The sequence below is a fragment of the Anarhichas minor genome, unplaced genomic scaffold (assembly GCF_050575085.1).
Source record: "Anarhichas minor isolate MPS153535 unplaced genomic scaffold, ASM5057508v1 ptg000074l, whole genome shotgun sequence".
Lineage (NCBI taxonomy): Eukaryota > Metazoa > Chordata > Actinopteri > Perciformes > Anarhichadidae > Anarhichas > Anarhichas minor.
Window position 1 is genome coordinate 8,639,349 of NW_027466520.1, and position 13,030 is coordinate 8,652,378.

General features: G+C 42.8%; 1 protein-coding gene across 3 annotated transcripts in view; it reads right to left on the reverse strand.

Moving 5' to 3' along the window:
- Positions 1-13,030, reverse strand: part of jph1a (junctophilin 1a) — a 29,888-nt gene that overhangs the window by 4,138 nt on the left and 12,720 nt on the right. For 2 of the 3 annotated variants that reach the window (XM_076080447.1, XR_012949411.1), the window contains exon 4: positions 5,610-5,728. In XM_076080447.1, coding sequence (XP_075936562.1) covers positions 5,610-5,728 — 119 coding nt within the window. Of the gene's footprint in view, positions 1-2,143; positions 2,214-5,609; positions 5,729-13,030 lie in introns of those variants that run through there. The other variant, XM_076080448.1, reaches the window with a different exon arrangement.

Here is a 13,030-nt window from a genome sequence, read left to right on the forward strand (position 1 = left end):
ATATTTGTTTGGTACAAATCTCTGCAAAAATTACGCCACAATAATTCTAATGTTTTTGAATGAAAATGAGAATAAAGATGTAAAAAGTATCATTCCCGCTAATATCGCGATTCATATCACAATTGCAAAATCAGTCAAAAATAATCACAATTAGATATTTCTTCAAAATGGTTCAGCCGTACAGAGAACTCTTAATCTGCGATCCATCCTGCCTGACTGGAGAGTTCCACCGCAAGCTAGATTCGAATCAGAGCTGGCCCTAAAGCACAGTTGAACTTTCAATTAAAATATTCATGAATCAACATTATATATGCAATCATTCTGCAAAGACTGGGGGAGAGAGGGGAAAATAGACTGATTAATGCAGGGTCACAAACACCATTTCACTGAGTAAGCCTCCTCTGCAGGCTCATTTTTTTCATCAGCCGTTATCTTTTATCAGCATGTTGTTTTCCGGGAAAGGCTCTTGTCACATCCATTCTCAACATCCAACCAACACGGCTGTAAAGATAAAGAGAAGCGACCTTAAGCTGCAGCGATGACTCGTTTTTTGTCCGGGGAAGCTCATACTGTTGGCTACTTCTTTTTTCTCCCTTAGGAATTTATGGACTGAGGTCCTGGGCTAGTGGACACATTATCGTCTAAATGCGCACTGGTCTTTTACTATATGTTTAGAATTTTCCTTATAGACATTATGTCCTCTAATGTGTGGACACAAGGGCCTGAATCTGAATGTAAATGCTTTTTGCATGTGAGAATGACACTTCATCTGTCCCTTTGTTCTGTACTGAATTCATATATATATATATATTAGAGACATTAGGCTCTTTGTTTGCCTGTTTTTTTTCCCCACTTTGCCGAAATGAAATGGTGTCAGAGTAACTAAGAGAGAGACATGGCTGCTTTGTTTGAAGTACATCAGATAGCATGAGCAGAGAGGAATCGTGCACATCCCTTAAAGACAATTTCAAAGAGAAATATGGATAGAAGAAAGAAATAATAAAATATAGATAGAAATAATATAGTCGTATAAGTAGAAAGTAGACGAAAAGACTATCTTGCTTGTTGTTCACCCTAACCAGATACTATATCCTGAGTCAGTGTATGTGATTCTAATGTTGGTGAGTTCAATATTGACTGAGTTATTGTGTTTAAAAACAGGCTTATCTCAGAGAGCAATCAAAAGTATTTACGAGACGCCTCTTATATGCATGCCCCTTATTAAGTTTACATGCTGTAATTCAGTGGAAAATAATTCATATTGATTTAAATTTGACACTTATCCTCTCTAGGAGCAGTTGTACAAACATCAAATACTAAAAGGGAACAAGTGTAGCCAATCCCATATCAGAGTAAACGGCCTTATCGCAGAATCTTTTGGCCCTCGGTACTCATAAGCCCGAAGTATTTTTTAGCTGCATGGCATTCCTAATTTGTTTCATGACGGCCACAACCAATAAGACCTACTACAAGGAGACTAGAGGGGGGACATTTGAACATCAGCGAGGCTTAATATACCCGCCGCGCTTAATTTCACACCATAACTCAATAAGAGTTAGGGCGAGCAGTTTCACTCCGTTTGGGGACAGATTCCTGCGAGGGGTTCCAGGCATTTTCTGAATGGTTCTCGGCTCTAAAATGACCCACAGCCTCACGCTAACATAGAAGTGCAACAACGGCAGTCATTTAAAACTGCTTCCACTACACTTCTGAACAATGCTGGATTCCAAAATATGCTGAACATGCTTTTTTGCTTGTGTTTAAACACTAGAAAGCTGCTGAAGAAACTTTTGGACATTTCACTTTGATAAATCGCACTACTTGTGGTTGTTTTGTAGATACTTTAGCGTGTTGGAGATATTACTGTGATGAGTGAGGGAAGATTATTCTTCCAGGTCAGCTGCAACATGTACTGGGACTCAATTACCCAAATGGCTGTGGTGTTTCTTTCATCTGAACAACACGCTGAGGCTGCAGCCTCCTAAGGAGGGTCATTAAAACGGGCCAGGGTATTAGTCACGACCGAGACAAAAATACTTATTTGTCCAATACGCAAGTTAAGTGCATTTTATTCCTTTTTAAGAACTGTAATATATACTGTTTTTTTACCTCATCGTTGTCTCTTTGGGGCTACTAGAATACACGCTTTTGGTTAAGCTGTGGTTGACAGTTTGCCTCATGTTAATCCACAGCACATTTTCTGCTCCGGTGCACTGTTGGCAAAACACACACGCTGACACATGCGATCATATACTCTCACAAAACACAACAGAACGGCTCTTTAAGACCCAGCCTAACCCCTACTGACCTGAATATGAGATGAAGAGCAGCAGCAGGAGGGGGCCTTCGGTATGCGTGTGCATGCATGTACAGTGTGTGTGTAAATGGGGGGGGAGGGAGTACAGCATGTGCTGCAATCACCATTGTGCATCATTTTTTTCACCATCTGAATCTTGTTTATCATGACATTCAAACACTGACCCAAGGCTGTTGCTACTTTGAATACATTTTCCTGGTTTACGTTTGGTTATGTTCTATTCTACACTGTTGTATATGTATAAGTCTGTTCAGTGGGTTGTGATCTCAGCATGTTCTCCACACTGTTATATTTAATATTCATGACTCAATTTGTAGCTTTTTAGAGCTTCTCTTTCTTCCTCCTACTCACACTGGCAGATGGGCAGGGGGAGCTGTCATTGTTCAGCCAGATTACTTCCGCTACTGTTACATAGGGTACAAGCACACTAGTATCTTGATTATTATCAAAAAGATAAGGCTCAAAACTGGGATACTAATGAGCATGTTAGCACACTTACTCGCATTTGCACTCATACACACACACACATGCAAATAAAGTAGGCCCATTGGTCTGTAGCGACTGGCTGCGTGTAATCAGCGTCGTCCTGTGCTTTGTTTGTAAGGGGCTTCATGCAAAGAAGGACATGGGAGGCCTCACGTTCACGTGAACTGACATGTGACCGATGGAAACAGGGCGCGCTGGACGGCACTCAATGAAAAGAGTCAAATACGGACGTTGAAACAAGATAGCCGAACTGCCGATCTTGTGAATGTATAGCCGAACTTTACGGCTATAAATACATCCCAATATTTGAGAACCATGTATGTTTTTTGGAAATTTGCTTTTCATACTATTCTGACGCACTTTTTAAAATACTTTAGGAATTTGTTTGGAAAAGGATCCGTTCATTGCTATCGTCAAATAATGAATATGCTGTATCCTTGAAAGAAGTTGCTGCATAACTTTGAAGTTCAGCTGAACTGTCATGAAACTTACTCCTCGGCACCTGCTGCAATGAATATAAAGCAGCACCTGCTCGTGTATGGTTTTCAGCCCTGACAGGTCCAGGCTTTTATGGTTTCACCTGGTCAAAGTGTACCTTGACTGGGTCAAACAGGGCGAAGCGGGATCCCTGCTCCCCTTCCAACCCCCCCCCCCCCCCCTAGGCGACTGGCTGAAGGAAGGGACAGCTGCTCTGCGTCAGCCCAGGAGAGTGGCGAGTGCGGGGCCGATCTCCTCTCAGTGCATAAGGATTTCAGCTATGTCTCCATTAGACCCCAGTGAGCACACATCGGCACCAAATATAGCCCAATTAACGTCACCACTCAGGCCACGCCTTGCTAACCCTTGCTGCTCCCCCTCCAGGGTGCTGTGTGTGAACCAATCATAAAGGTCAGGGTCCCATTCCCTACGACCCTCTCTTCCCTTTTGAAGTACACACTCCCAATCTGGGTGATAATCTGCTATGAGTCTGAAATGCCAATTACAAACAACAAGGAGTTTAGACCCCGGTTGTTACCCTTACAGGACTTATTAGAAGCTGTGGGATGTGGGTAAGTGAGAATATTTCCACTGTAGAGGTAGACATTGAGGAAGCAAAGCAGAATAGTTTGGGAAAGTCACACAAATTCTGTCAAATGCTTGGTAGTCAGATTGAGCGGCTTTGTCTCACTGTAGCATCGAGATAGACAAATCGACAAATACAAAAATTGATTCGACACCTACTTGGAATATTTCAAAACAGTGCATTTTTTTCTTTGAAGTTAACAACAGTAATGGTCATTTTGCCAGGAAGCTTCACATAGGAGAAACTGTTTGCACTCAAACATGGTATAACCTGCCAAAGCACAAAGTAGGCCATTCCAGATTCCCAAAACTGCTCTTATGTTCTGGAAGATACAAACTTATATAATAACTTTCATAAACTAAAAATATAATTGATGTATAAGAAATGTGTTTTCTTTTTTTTTGCAGGTGCCTGTCTGGCTTTCGGCTGGGCTTACCAGACACGCTTACGTAACTGAACTGAACACTGCAGCTCAGATGTCGCCCCGCGCTGCACATTATTATGACATCGCCTGCTTTCTCATTCATGATCTGACTTATAAGGCAAGGACACTCTCCGCGCAGACCTGTGAACCCGGATATAACCCCCGGCCTGCCAAGCATGATCGCCGTTTTCCACAACACAAACAAGCCGCAGGATGTCTCTGGCCCGGGCTGGCCATTTCTGCGGCTTAGTGGAGGGACGTGCTTGAATGGGTCCCATTGTCAATCTATGTGTCACCCACTATTTTATGGTGGCTGTTGGCAAGGGCCCAAGGTCGGCTAGCTCATAGGCCTAAATATATTACAAAGAGTGGAAGAGGCAACTCTAGTACAGATCTTATGCTGTAAGTAAAATTAAACAAAAAAATGTATGACAGAGCAACTATGGCACTCCTATCCATGCAAATGACGGATTTAGAACAATTTCAAATGACTAATTTAACCTCTTTGACCAAAAAGGATTTGTACCGCTCACTATTTGTGTAGTATTATATGTCAGGCATTGCCTTGTAAAACTCTGCTTACCTTGTAAATGAACTAAACAGAGTTCAGTCGACACCCCCCTGTGAGCTGCTGTATACTATGGCAGTGTGCATGTTAAACCTCCGCGCAGGGGAAAGATGAGAACTACTTGGTACTGGGAGCAGTCGGTATCATTGACCTTCACGTACATACCGTACCTGAAAGACAACTCTACAATTCACTAAAGTTCAGAGAGTATCTCCGAACTGTAACAACATGCCTTTGAGAGCAAAGAAGAGGTTTCCGTCCAGAATACACATACACAGGCCCCCATTGTGGCATTAGAAGTCATCCTCAATACCTCTCTAGTCTTTGATTACAGTCCTGGAACTGTAATCAGGAACTGTGTAAATGTCCCACTGTCTGGGGTGCAACAACTCAGATGTTAAACCAGGCTACTGTGATAATCTTAGCAAGGAATGCAACTTCATCTCTGGGTCAGTCACGTCTTGTCTGAAATGTCAGAAAACCTTGTTTGCATTCATAGCCTGCCAAGGGTTTATGGAAATGTAGCCACTTGAAATATAGTCAAAGTATTGTATTTCATCACAAACGCCGACCTCCCTAACCCCTCAGTGCACCTGCAGTCCAAGTGTTTCTTTCACATTGAGAGAGTTGGAAAGTATCTAGCATCTTCGTGTCGCTGCTAAGGCTGTGTGATGTCCACACTTTGCCTCTAGGAACACACTTTAAAATATCAGACAGGCGCTGTGTATGAAGACTTGTTGTTAAAGGTTACCTGGCTGGTAGAAGTTGGGGGCGAGCTCCCTAGCAACCGACCTGGCAATTTCCGAGTCGTGCACAGCAGAGATGGCGGCCTGGTCTGCAGCCTCGCTTTTTGTCCTGGCATGGGCCGTTCTGGAAAAAGCACATAACAGACAATAGACTATATTAGAGTTGCACGGTAACTCCAAAGTAAAGACACAAAGAGGATGTGTGGCACCATGTTTGAAGGAGCTGTGATAGATATCGAGAAACATACACAAACTATTGTTTAACTGGTCTGCGACTGTGCCTGCATGCTGCCATGTCATCCGTGACACTTACATCATCATCGGCTTTTCATCCCGTACTATCTTTTTCTCGTTCTTGCTCCTCCTCTCCTTCCATACCTCCCTCTTTCTCCTCATCTTTGAGCTGTATCACTCAGCCTGTCCCTCTTGGGGATAACATAACACCTCCCCCTGTGCTTCTATCGCAAATCCAAATCCTGATTTTCCAAATGGAGCGCAGCCACATCCAAGCAAGACCTTAATCCAGTCTGGAGCTCTGCACTGCTGCTGAACCACACTGGAGCAGAGCCCAAAAGGCACGCGCACGGACACACGCAGGCACGCACACACACGCACACACACACACACACACACACACACACACACACACACACACAATCACATGATATGGTATGACGACATGGTATCATATATATGGAAATTCTTTATTAGGAATAACCCCTTGAAATGTCATTCATGGGGATCGTCCTCAACGACAAGTAGACAATACAAGCACAATTAGACAAAAAACTAAAATAACAACAAGATAATTAAATGATACCATATACTGTATGTGTACATATATACTTACTATTTAATATGTATATAAATATTAAATAATAAGACAAAATCAGGAGGTCATACTCAAACAGAGCATGAAAATGGACAACTGATCCTATAATAAGAAGACAGGAAAGATGATATTTATTTACAGGTAGATTATTCAAATCAGAGAGAGCTTTAAACATAAAGGCGTTCTTAGCTGTTGACTTAAAACAATATAAACTTATACAAACAGCAGGTGGTGTAGTGACGGCTAAGTTTCATTCCCATGCCAGTCAGCAGCAAAATCAATATATATATTTTTTTACAACATTTCAAAGACCGTGGGAATCCTAAGGGAGGTGTTTTCAACTCTACTCAATAAGCATCCATCATAAAAAAGTAATGACAATACGTAGCAGTGCCTTAACACCAGCAGCCTGCATCCACGTGTACTATACTATGCTGATGCTCAAAAACCAAAAGGCAGAAGAGTAATACTTTCTGGAATCCATGTGAGCTTAGCATTAGCACTCAGAGATATTATGGGAGTGTAACATGGTGAGGCAGACAGAGGCCCGAGGGGGTGACCTTCTTAACAAATCCCTTGAAAAGTCAACCGCAAGATACTGTACATGTAAACGCGGTTGTGCAAACACAGAGCCGTTATTATAGGAGGACGTAGTCAGTGGCAAGGAGGATGTTAACAGTTACAACACACTGCCGCCACCAGACTCCCTTCAAAAACCACCTAAATATGCATCAGTTAGAGCTAGTGGATTAGTCGCTTTCAGTACGAGTGCACCTCTTACACAATACACGACAGTGCAACATGGAATGCAAGGATCCAGATGGACTGTCCAAGTATCACTGTAAGTATTGACAGCTGTGCCTTGTGCCCTGCTTAACCCCACTCATCCATCTTCCTCTCCCTCTTTCCTTCACCATCCCCTCTTTCTTTCAATCAATGCTTCCGGTTTTTGTTTTTTTCCGATTCCTTTTTCATCTGTCTATTGACGCTGCATCCCCTCATACTCATCCCTCCCTCCCTCCCTCCCTCTTGTCTTTCTGTCAGAGTGACCCCAACGGACAGATGTCTCTATTTCAGACTACTTCTCTGTCCTTGGACTCTGGGCCGTCCTGTTTTTTTTTTTTCATGCGCTGGGACAGTAAGCCATTAAAATGCATTAGGAGCCATATGCTGGCTGGAGAGAGTCCCTGCTTCACCCACGGACAAAGGACACACTCAGGGTGTGTTAACAGCCTCTTGAAAACACTGACCAGCTGCAGATAAAAATACGATTTAAGAAATTATAACATATCCGACAATGCTTTGCTTCTTTCTATGAGTTATTAAAAACACGTAGGAATTTCACTGGCGTGGCTAAAAGCGGCTTACTTACAGTCTTAATAAAGAGCACTTCCCTGTTTAAAACTGACATTGAAGCATTCTAGTTATATCACACCACTGACATGTATACCGTAGACATCCACTTGCCACGCATGCTGCCACAAGGACGTACATGCTTCTATTTCTGAAATGTGTCAAATGTGCAGGCAAATGAAAGGAGGCATGAATGCCTCATGAATGTATACAGCGTGCCCGGGACATATCCTAAGGATTTTAACAGTTCCCTTTAGGTACAGTGGGCATGAAGTCACGGGCAGACCCAGGAAGCCATGCCGACTGTTCACAGAGAGGATGTCTGGTCGTGGGAGGTGACAGGCAGAGAATGATGGGAGTAGAGGTGTGATCGAGCACTGCTAATGCAAGAGTGAAATGAGAGGCGAGAAAACATGGGCATGTGGAGCGTAGAGGCGAAAGGGTTGGTTGGTTTTCTTCCAGGCATCGGAGAATTTCATCTCACGCTCACTTTTAATCAAACTAGCGAGCGACACCAGCACCTTCCACAATGCATGGACTGTTAAACCTGCAATGATTGATTTTGTTTTGTCCACTTGAGGGCAGCGCAACAAGCGGTACACACAACGTTGAAATGATATAGTCCAATATTCACTGTCGGGCTCTTTAGCTGCTGAAAGCTTCTCTGTGCTCACCAGCTAGTCTCTAACTTTGTCCGTCAGCCATAAAGTGCTTGGCAGGTAGTGTACAGTGAGATTTTCAGAGCTTCTGCATCAACAACAGCTGCCTCAAATGGTTAAAAGCAAAGGACATGAGAGCGGTGAGAGGCTTTTAAACCAAAACAATGAGAAAGATGATGAAATGCTTCGTATAGTTGAGGGAAATTGCGTAGTAAGGGTTCGTCACTTCGAGCAACCCCTTTCAAACTGCACACATTCCTCTGTTAACGTTAAAATATTGCTTGCAGCAGCTTTAATATGCATTACCCTGCGAGCTTGTGGCTTGAAATGCCCATCGACAATGTGCAGGAGCACGCAAGAAGACAGACAAACGTTTTTTCAGGCCAAATTATGTAATGCACTGTCACACATACAAGGCAAAACAAAGTCTGGGTAAACAACAATATGCAAGCTCACGATTGACCTTTGAAAAAGTTTGAGGTTCTATTACTTTGTCAGCAGTCTGCAGCCTCCCTGCTAGAAGCAGATCTGCCTCTGAATATAAAGCAACACCTGTTCATGTCTAGTTTTGGGCTCTGCCGGCACTCCTGTCAGGTTGAGAGCTGGGGATGGGTCCAAGCAAATCAAGGTATTTAAATCCGTAAATGCACCTGCTGGCACAAATGCAAATATCACACAAACACACAAACGCACGCACACGCACACACACACACACACACACACACACCAGCTTGTAGAAATTTGGACAAAGTGTAGAAGAGAGCAAATACTTTGAAGCAACTGTTTTGGACTGAAGCCCCGCTCGGGAGATGATATTGATGAAGGCCGAGTGAGATCCGTGGTTGTTTCATTACTGTGACAAATGAATTGCTTGTTAAAGTGTTGAGTCAGTTTGGCAGGCAGTGTGGCGGGTGCGGCTCTTTGTCTCCGTGGATTGTGTGTCTATGTGTGTGTGTGTGTGTGTGCGTTTGAGATAAAGAATGAGGGAGAGAAAGGTAAAAACACAGACCAAGTAAAAGGTATGGAAATGGCAAGAAGAGACGGAGCTGCAGAGAGGTATTTAGAACTGCTGAGTTATGCTTCTCAGTCCCTCTAATTTTACTGTAGGGTTCAATTTCAAACCCAAGCTCACATGCGGCACGGTGCCGCCTCCTTTAAGGTTTTTCATAACTAGGCCTCCTGCAGAACACCGTGTGTTTGTATCCATATTATGTGACTGTTGTGTGTGATCGTGTTTGTGTGTGCATATTCCCCCGAGTGAAGCTTCAGTCCATCACTCCCCAGGCTGTGGCCTATTTGAGGAATCTCCCTCACATATGCTGACACAGTTCTGCACCCGCCTTCGTCCACTCTTTTGCTTCTTCCAATAACGCCCCCCCCCCCTCCTCTTTGCCTCATCTTTCTTCCCTCCATCACGGCCTCTCCCCCCCCCCCAAGGCGTCCAAGCTTGGTAACTGGAATGCTGACTTGTACAGTATATAATAAGATAGAAGATTAGTCTTGACCTCGCCCCGTGGTAAACATCAGCGCTCAACAATCTTCCTTTAAACGTCATCAGTCTCTTTCATCGCCCACGACTAAGAGAAAACTGCTGCCATACAGCAGGAGTCATATTTCAAGACTATGCTCCATTTGATGCTCCTGTTCTGAGTGAGCGAATCTGCTCATGAAAGGATATTATACAGCAACATAAATGACTGCCCTGTATCTTACCCAAACAGTCCCCAGGTCCAAAAGAGCAGCACCGCACATCACAGAAAGTCTGCACAAATTAGCACTTGGTTTGCCCTGCACATATCTCTTTTATCCGCGCAGGCCTGCTATTGAATTCCCGGCTGGTGCTAATTCAGGATTACTCAAGCGTGACTAACACCATTAGTGGTTAGCTAAAACCAACTCTGAAATTATTCAGGAATTATTCCTGGGTTGAGGTCTGGGCTCACATTACCAGGGTCTGCAGCGGTGGGGGACGAAGTGGCTGTTATTACGAGATAAGCCAACTTTATCCTGAAGAGAGAGCTATGGAGCAGTACAATGAGAATATTTGGGCATGGCGACTGTACTTGAAGCATTTTAGATCTCAGGACATCCTGGTGGTTTGGCAGGCTGGGGCTCTGGGAACATTCCCCATCTTTCTCTGTTTCTATCCTGTTAGTCTTTTCAGTAGAGATATGCAAGCCCAACATAGAAAAGGCACTTGAACAATGTACATGGCGCAACAATATGAAAAACACTTGCAAGGGTGAAAGCATAAGGCGGGGTGCAGGGAAACGGATCAATGAGCAGGGATGAAACGTGGCTGTGTCCAGCAATGAAAGCACCTTTGTCTACAGCAGAATACTGTAGAATGAAGGGGTATACGCGAGAAAGACACACTGACCATCTCGAGAATCCCTTATGGAAAACAACAATCTTGACTAGAAGCACAGCACTGGATGACATAGCTTAAAGGAAATGATGCAATATTTGGGAAATACATTCACTTTCTTGCTGAGAGTTAGACAAGAAGGATGATATGAAGCTTCAGCCAGCAGGTGGTCAGCTGATCAAAACACAGACTGGAAACAGAAGCGAACTGCTTGGCTCTGTCTGAGGGTTAAAAACATCTGCCTACCAGCATCGCTTGAGCTCACTAATTAAGTTATATATTTGTATTAACTGTAAAAAACAACAACAACAACCTCAATTTAAAAACAACAAGTTGTGGTTTTAGTTTCACAAATTTGTGAAAACTTAACTATAATATGCCTTGTAGTATTTTTTATCTGTATCTTCATGATTCAGGATCCATTTTTATTTAGTCCCAAATAATCGTGTTATTCATGATACGAAGGATAAACCTGCCGGTAGAGACATTTCTAGGAAGAAGAATGAGAAGAATCCATTTTGATTAAACTGGGAAAAAAAATCCCCAAACTCGACTGACATTTTGGGCTGTGGATTACAAACATAGCTAATCTTCTCTCACTGGTGTTCTCTATTCAGGAGATCTGCACTGAACCCTCCACTGAGACTCTAACTGGCCTTCATCCAAAAAAAACATGGTACAGGTATGTGTGTGTGTGTGTGTGTGTGTGTGTATGCCTCTGTATCAGCATTTTAGTGTGTGAATGTGTCAAGGTGCTTCTCAGAAAGTACTATGAATATGCGTATACTTTATCCTAATAAATACTGTGCATGCGTTTGTGTGGTACATGTTTAGAGCTCTGTTATGTTTGAAGGTCTGATACGCACTCCTCTGACTGCAATGTGAGACCTCATTGGCGCGTTGAGAGAGTGACACAGAATCCCTTGCTGAGATGATCCCTCTGGTTTTGGTGAAGGGCAATGGCAGGGATTCAGACCTCAGCTCTGTGCTCTTTGTGTCCACACTGCGAGTGAAACATGGCCACAGCTGATACAGCTAATGGCACAAAAGGGGGGAGGAGGGCGATGGTGGCTAAACCATACACTGCAAGGAAAACAGGGATGTTGTAGCCTAACTGTGACGTTTTGAAGCTTGGATTTGATTTTACTGTCGCTTTGAGGCAGACAATTTTAAGGAGGGATGAGGAAACAGACGCTGTTAAAGCTGAGACGCCTGTCAATCAAGCCAACGTGGGCTGAAATATCGACCGGTTTTTAAGCCTTGATGTTATCCGAACAAAACTCATATTTCAAATCACCAACAAGAAACATGTAGAAAACATGAAATGAAACATGAATGGACCCCTTACTGCAAAGTAAAGGACACTTAAATACAGAGCTAGAGGAACTGCATCCCAACGCACCTGAGCGGAGTGTCTGCTCCTGGATCTTTATGATATACAGTGGATTTAACTCACATGTAACTCTGTCACTAATATGAGGAATTGTTGGAAATTAAGATAACTAAGTATAGCATAGTATAGTCTGAAGCGCACATCACTGAATGCAACGCTTACTGGTGAAAGGACGGTTGAAAATATTATTTCCATTATTGATTATTTCTCTGATTCTCTCATAATTGTTTTGTCCATAAAATGTTCGGGTTATCAAATCTGTATTAAACTGATCGGGCCAGATGACTAATCCACGATAAGTACAGATTATTTGAAATCATTATGAAAGTTATTGTCTCCGCTACATTTGTTGAGTGATGGCGAGCTACTCAATCCATTTTTAGCACCACAGGAATCCCTGAGCCTTGTTCATTTTTTTAAAATTTACACATAAGACTTCATAAAATCCCGATAGTTAAAAAAGATAAGAATGGAATAGGAGAGGTCAAGAGGAAGAAGAAGCACACAAAATAAGCAGAAAAACTAACCAATAAGTAAACAAAAATCCCCAAAAAACAAATAACTACATGACACAATACGGGTGAAATAAAGAATAATCATGATGATAAACAATTTCCCCGAGCTAAAAATATTCAATTTAAAATGACAACACACAGAGAGGGATATTTGGTATCCTTGCTTGACTTAAACAATTCATCTATTATCAAAAGTGTGGTTCACTCTCTGTCGATTGACTGAAAAAAACATCACTTAAGTCAACATTCTGAGCTCAAGATGAATCTCAGGACCGGATCTACAGGTTTTGTGTTTGAGTCAGGCAA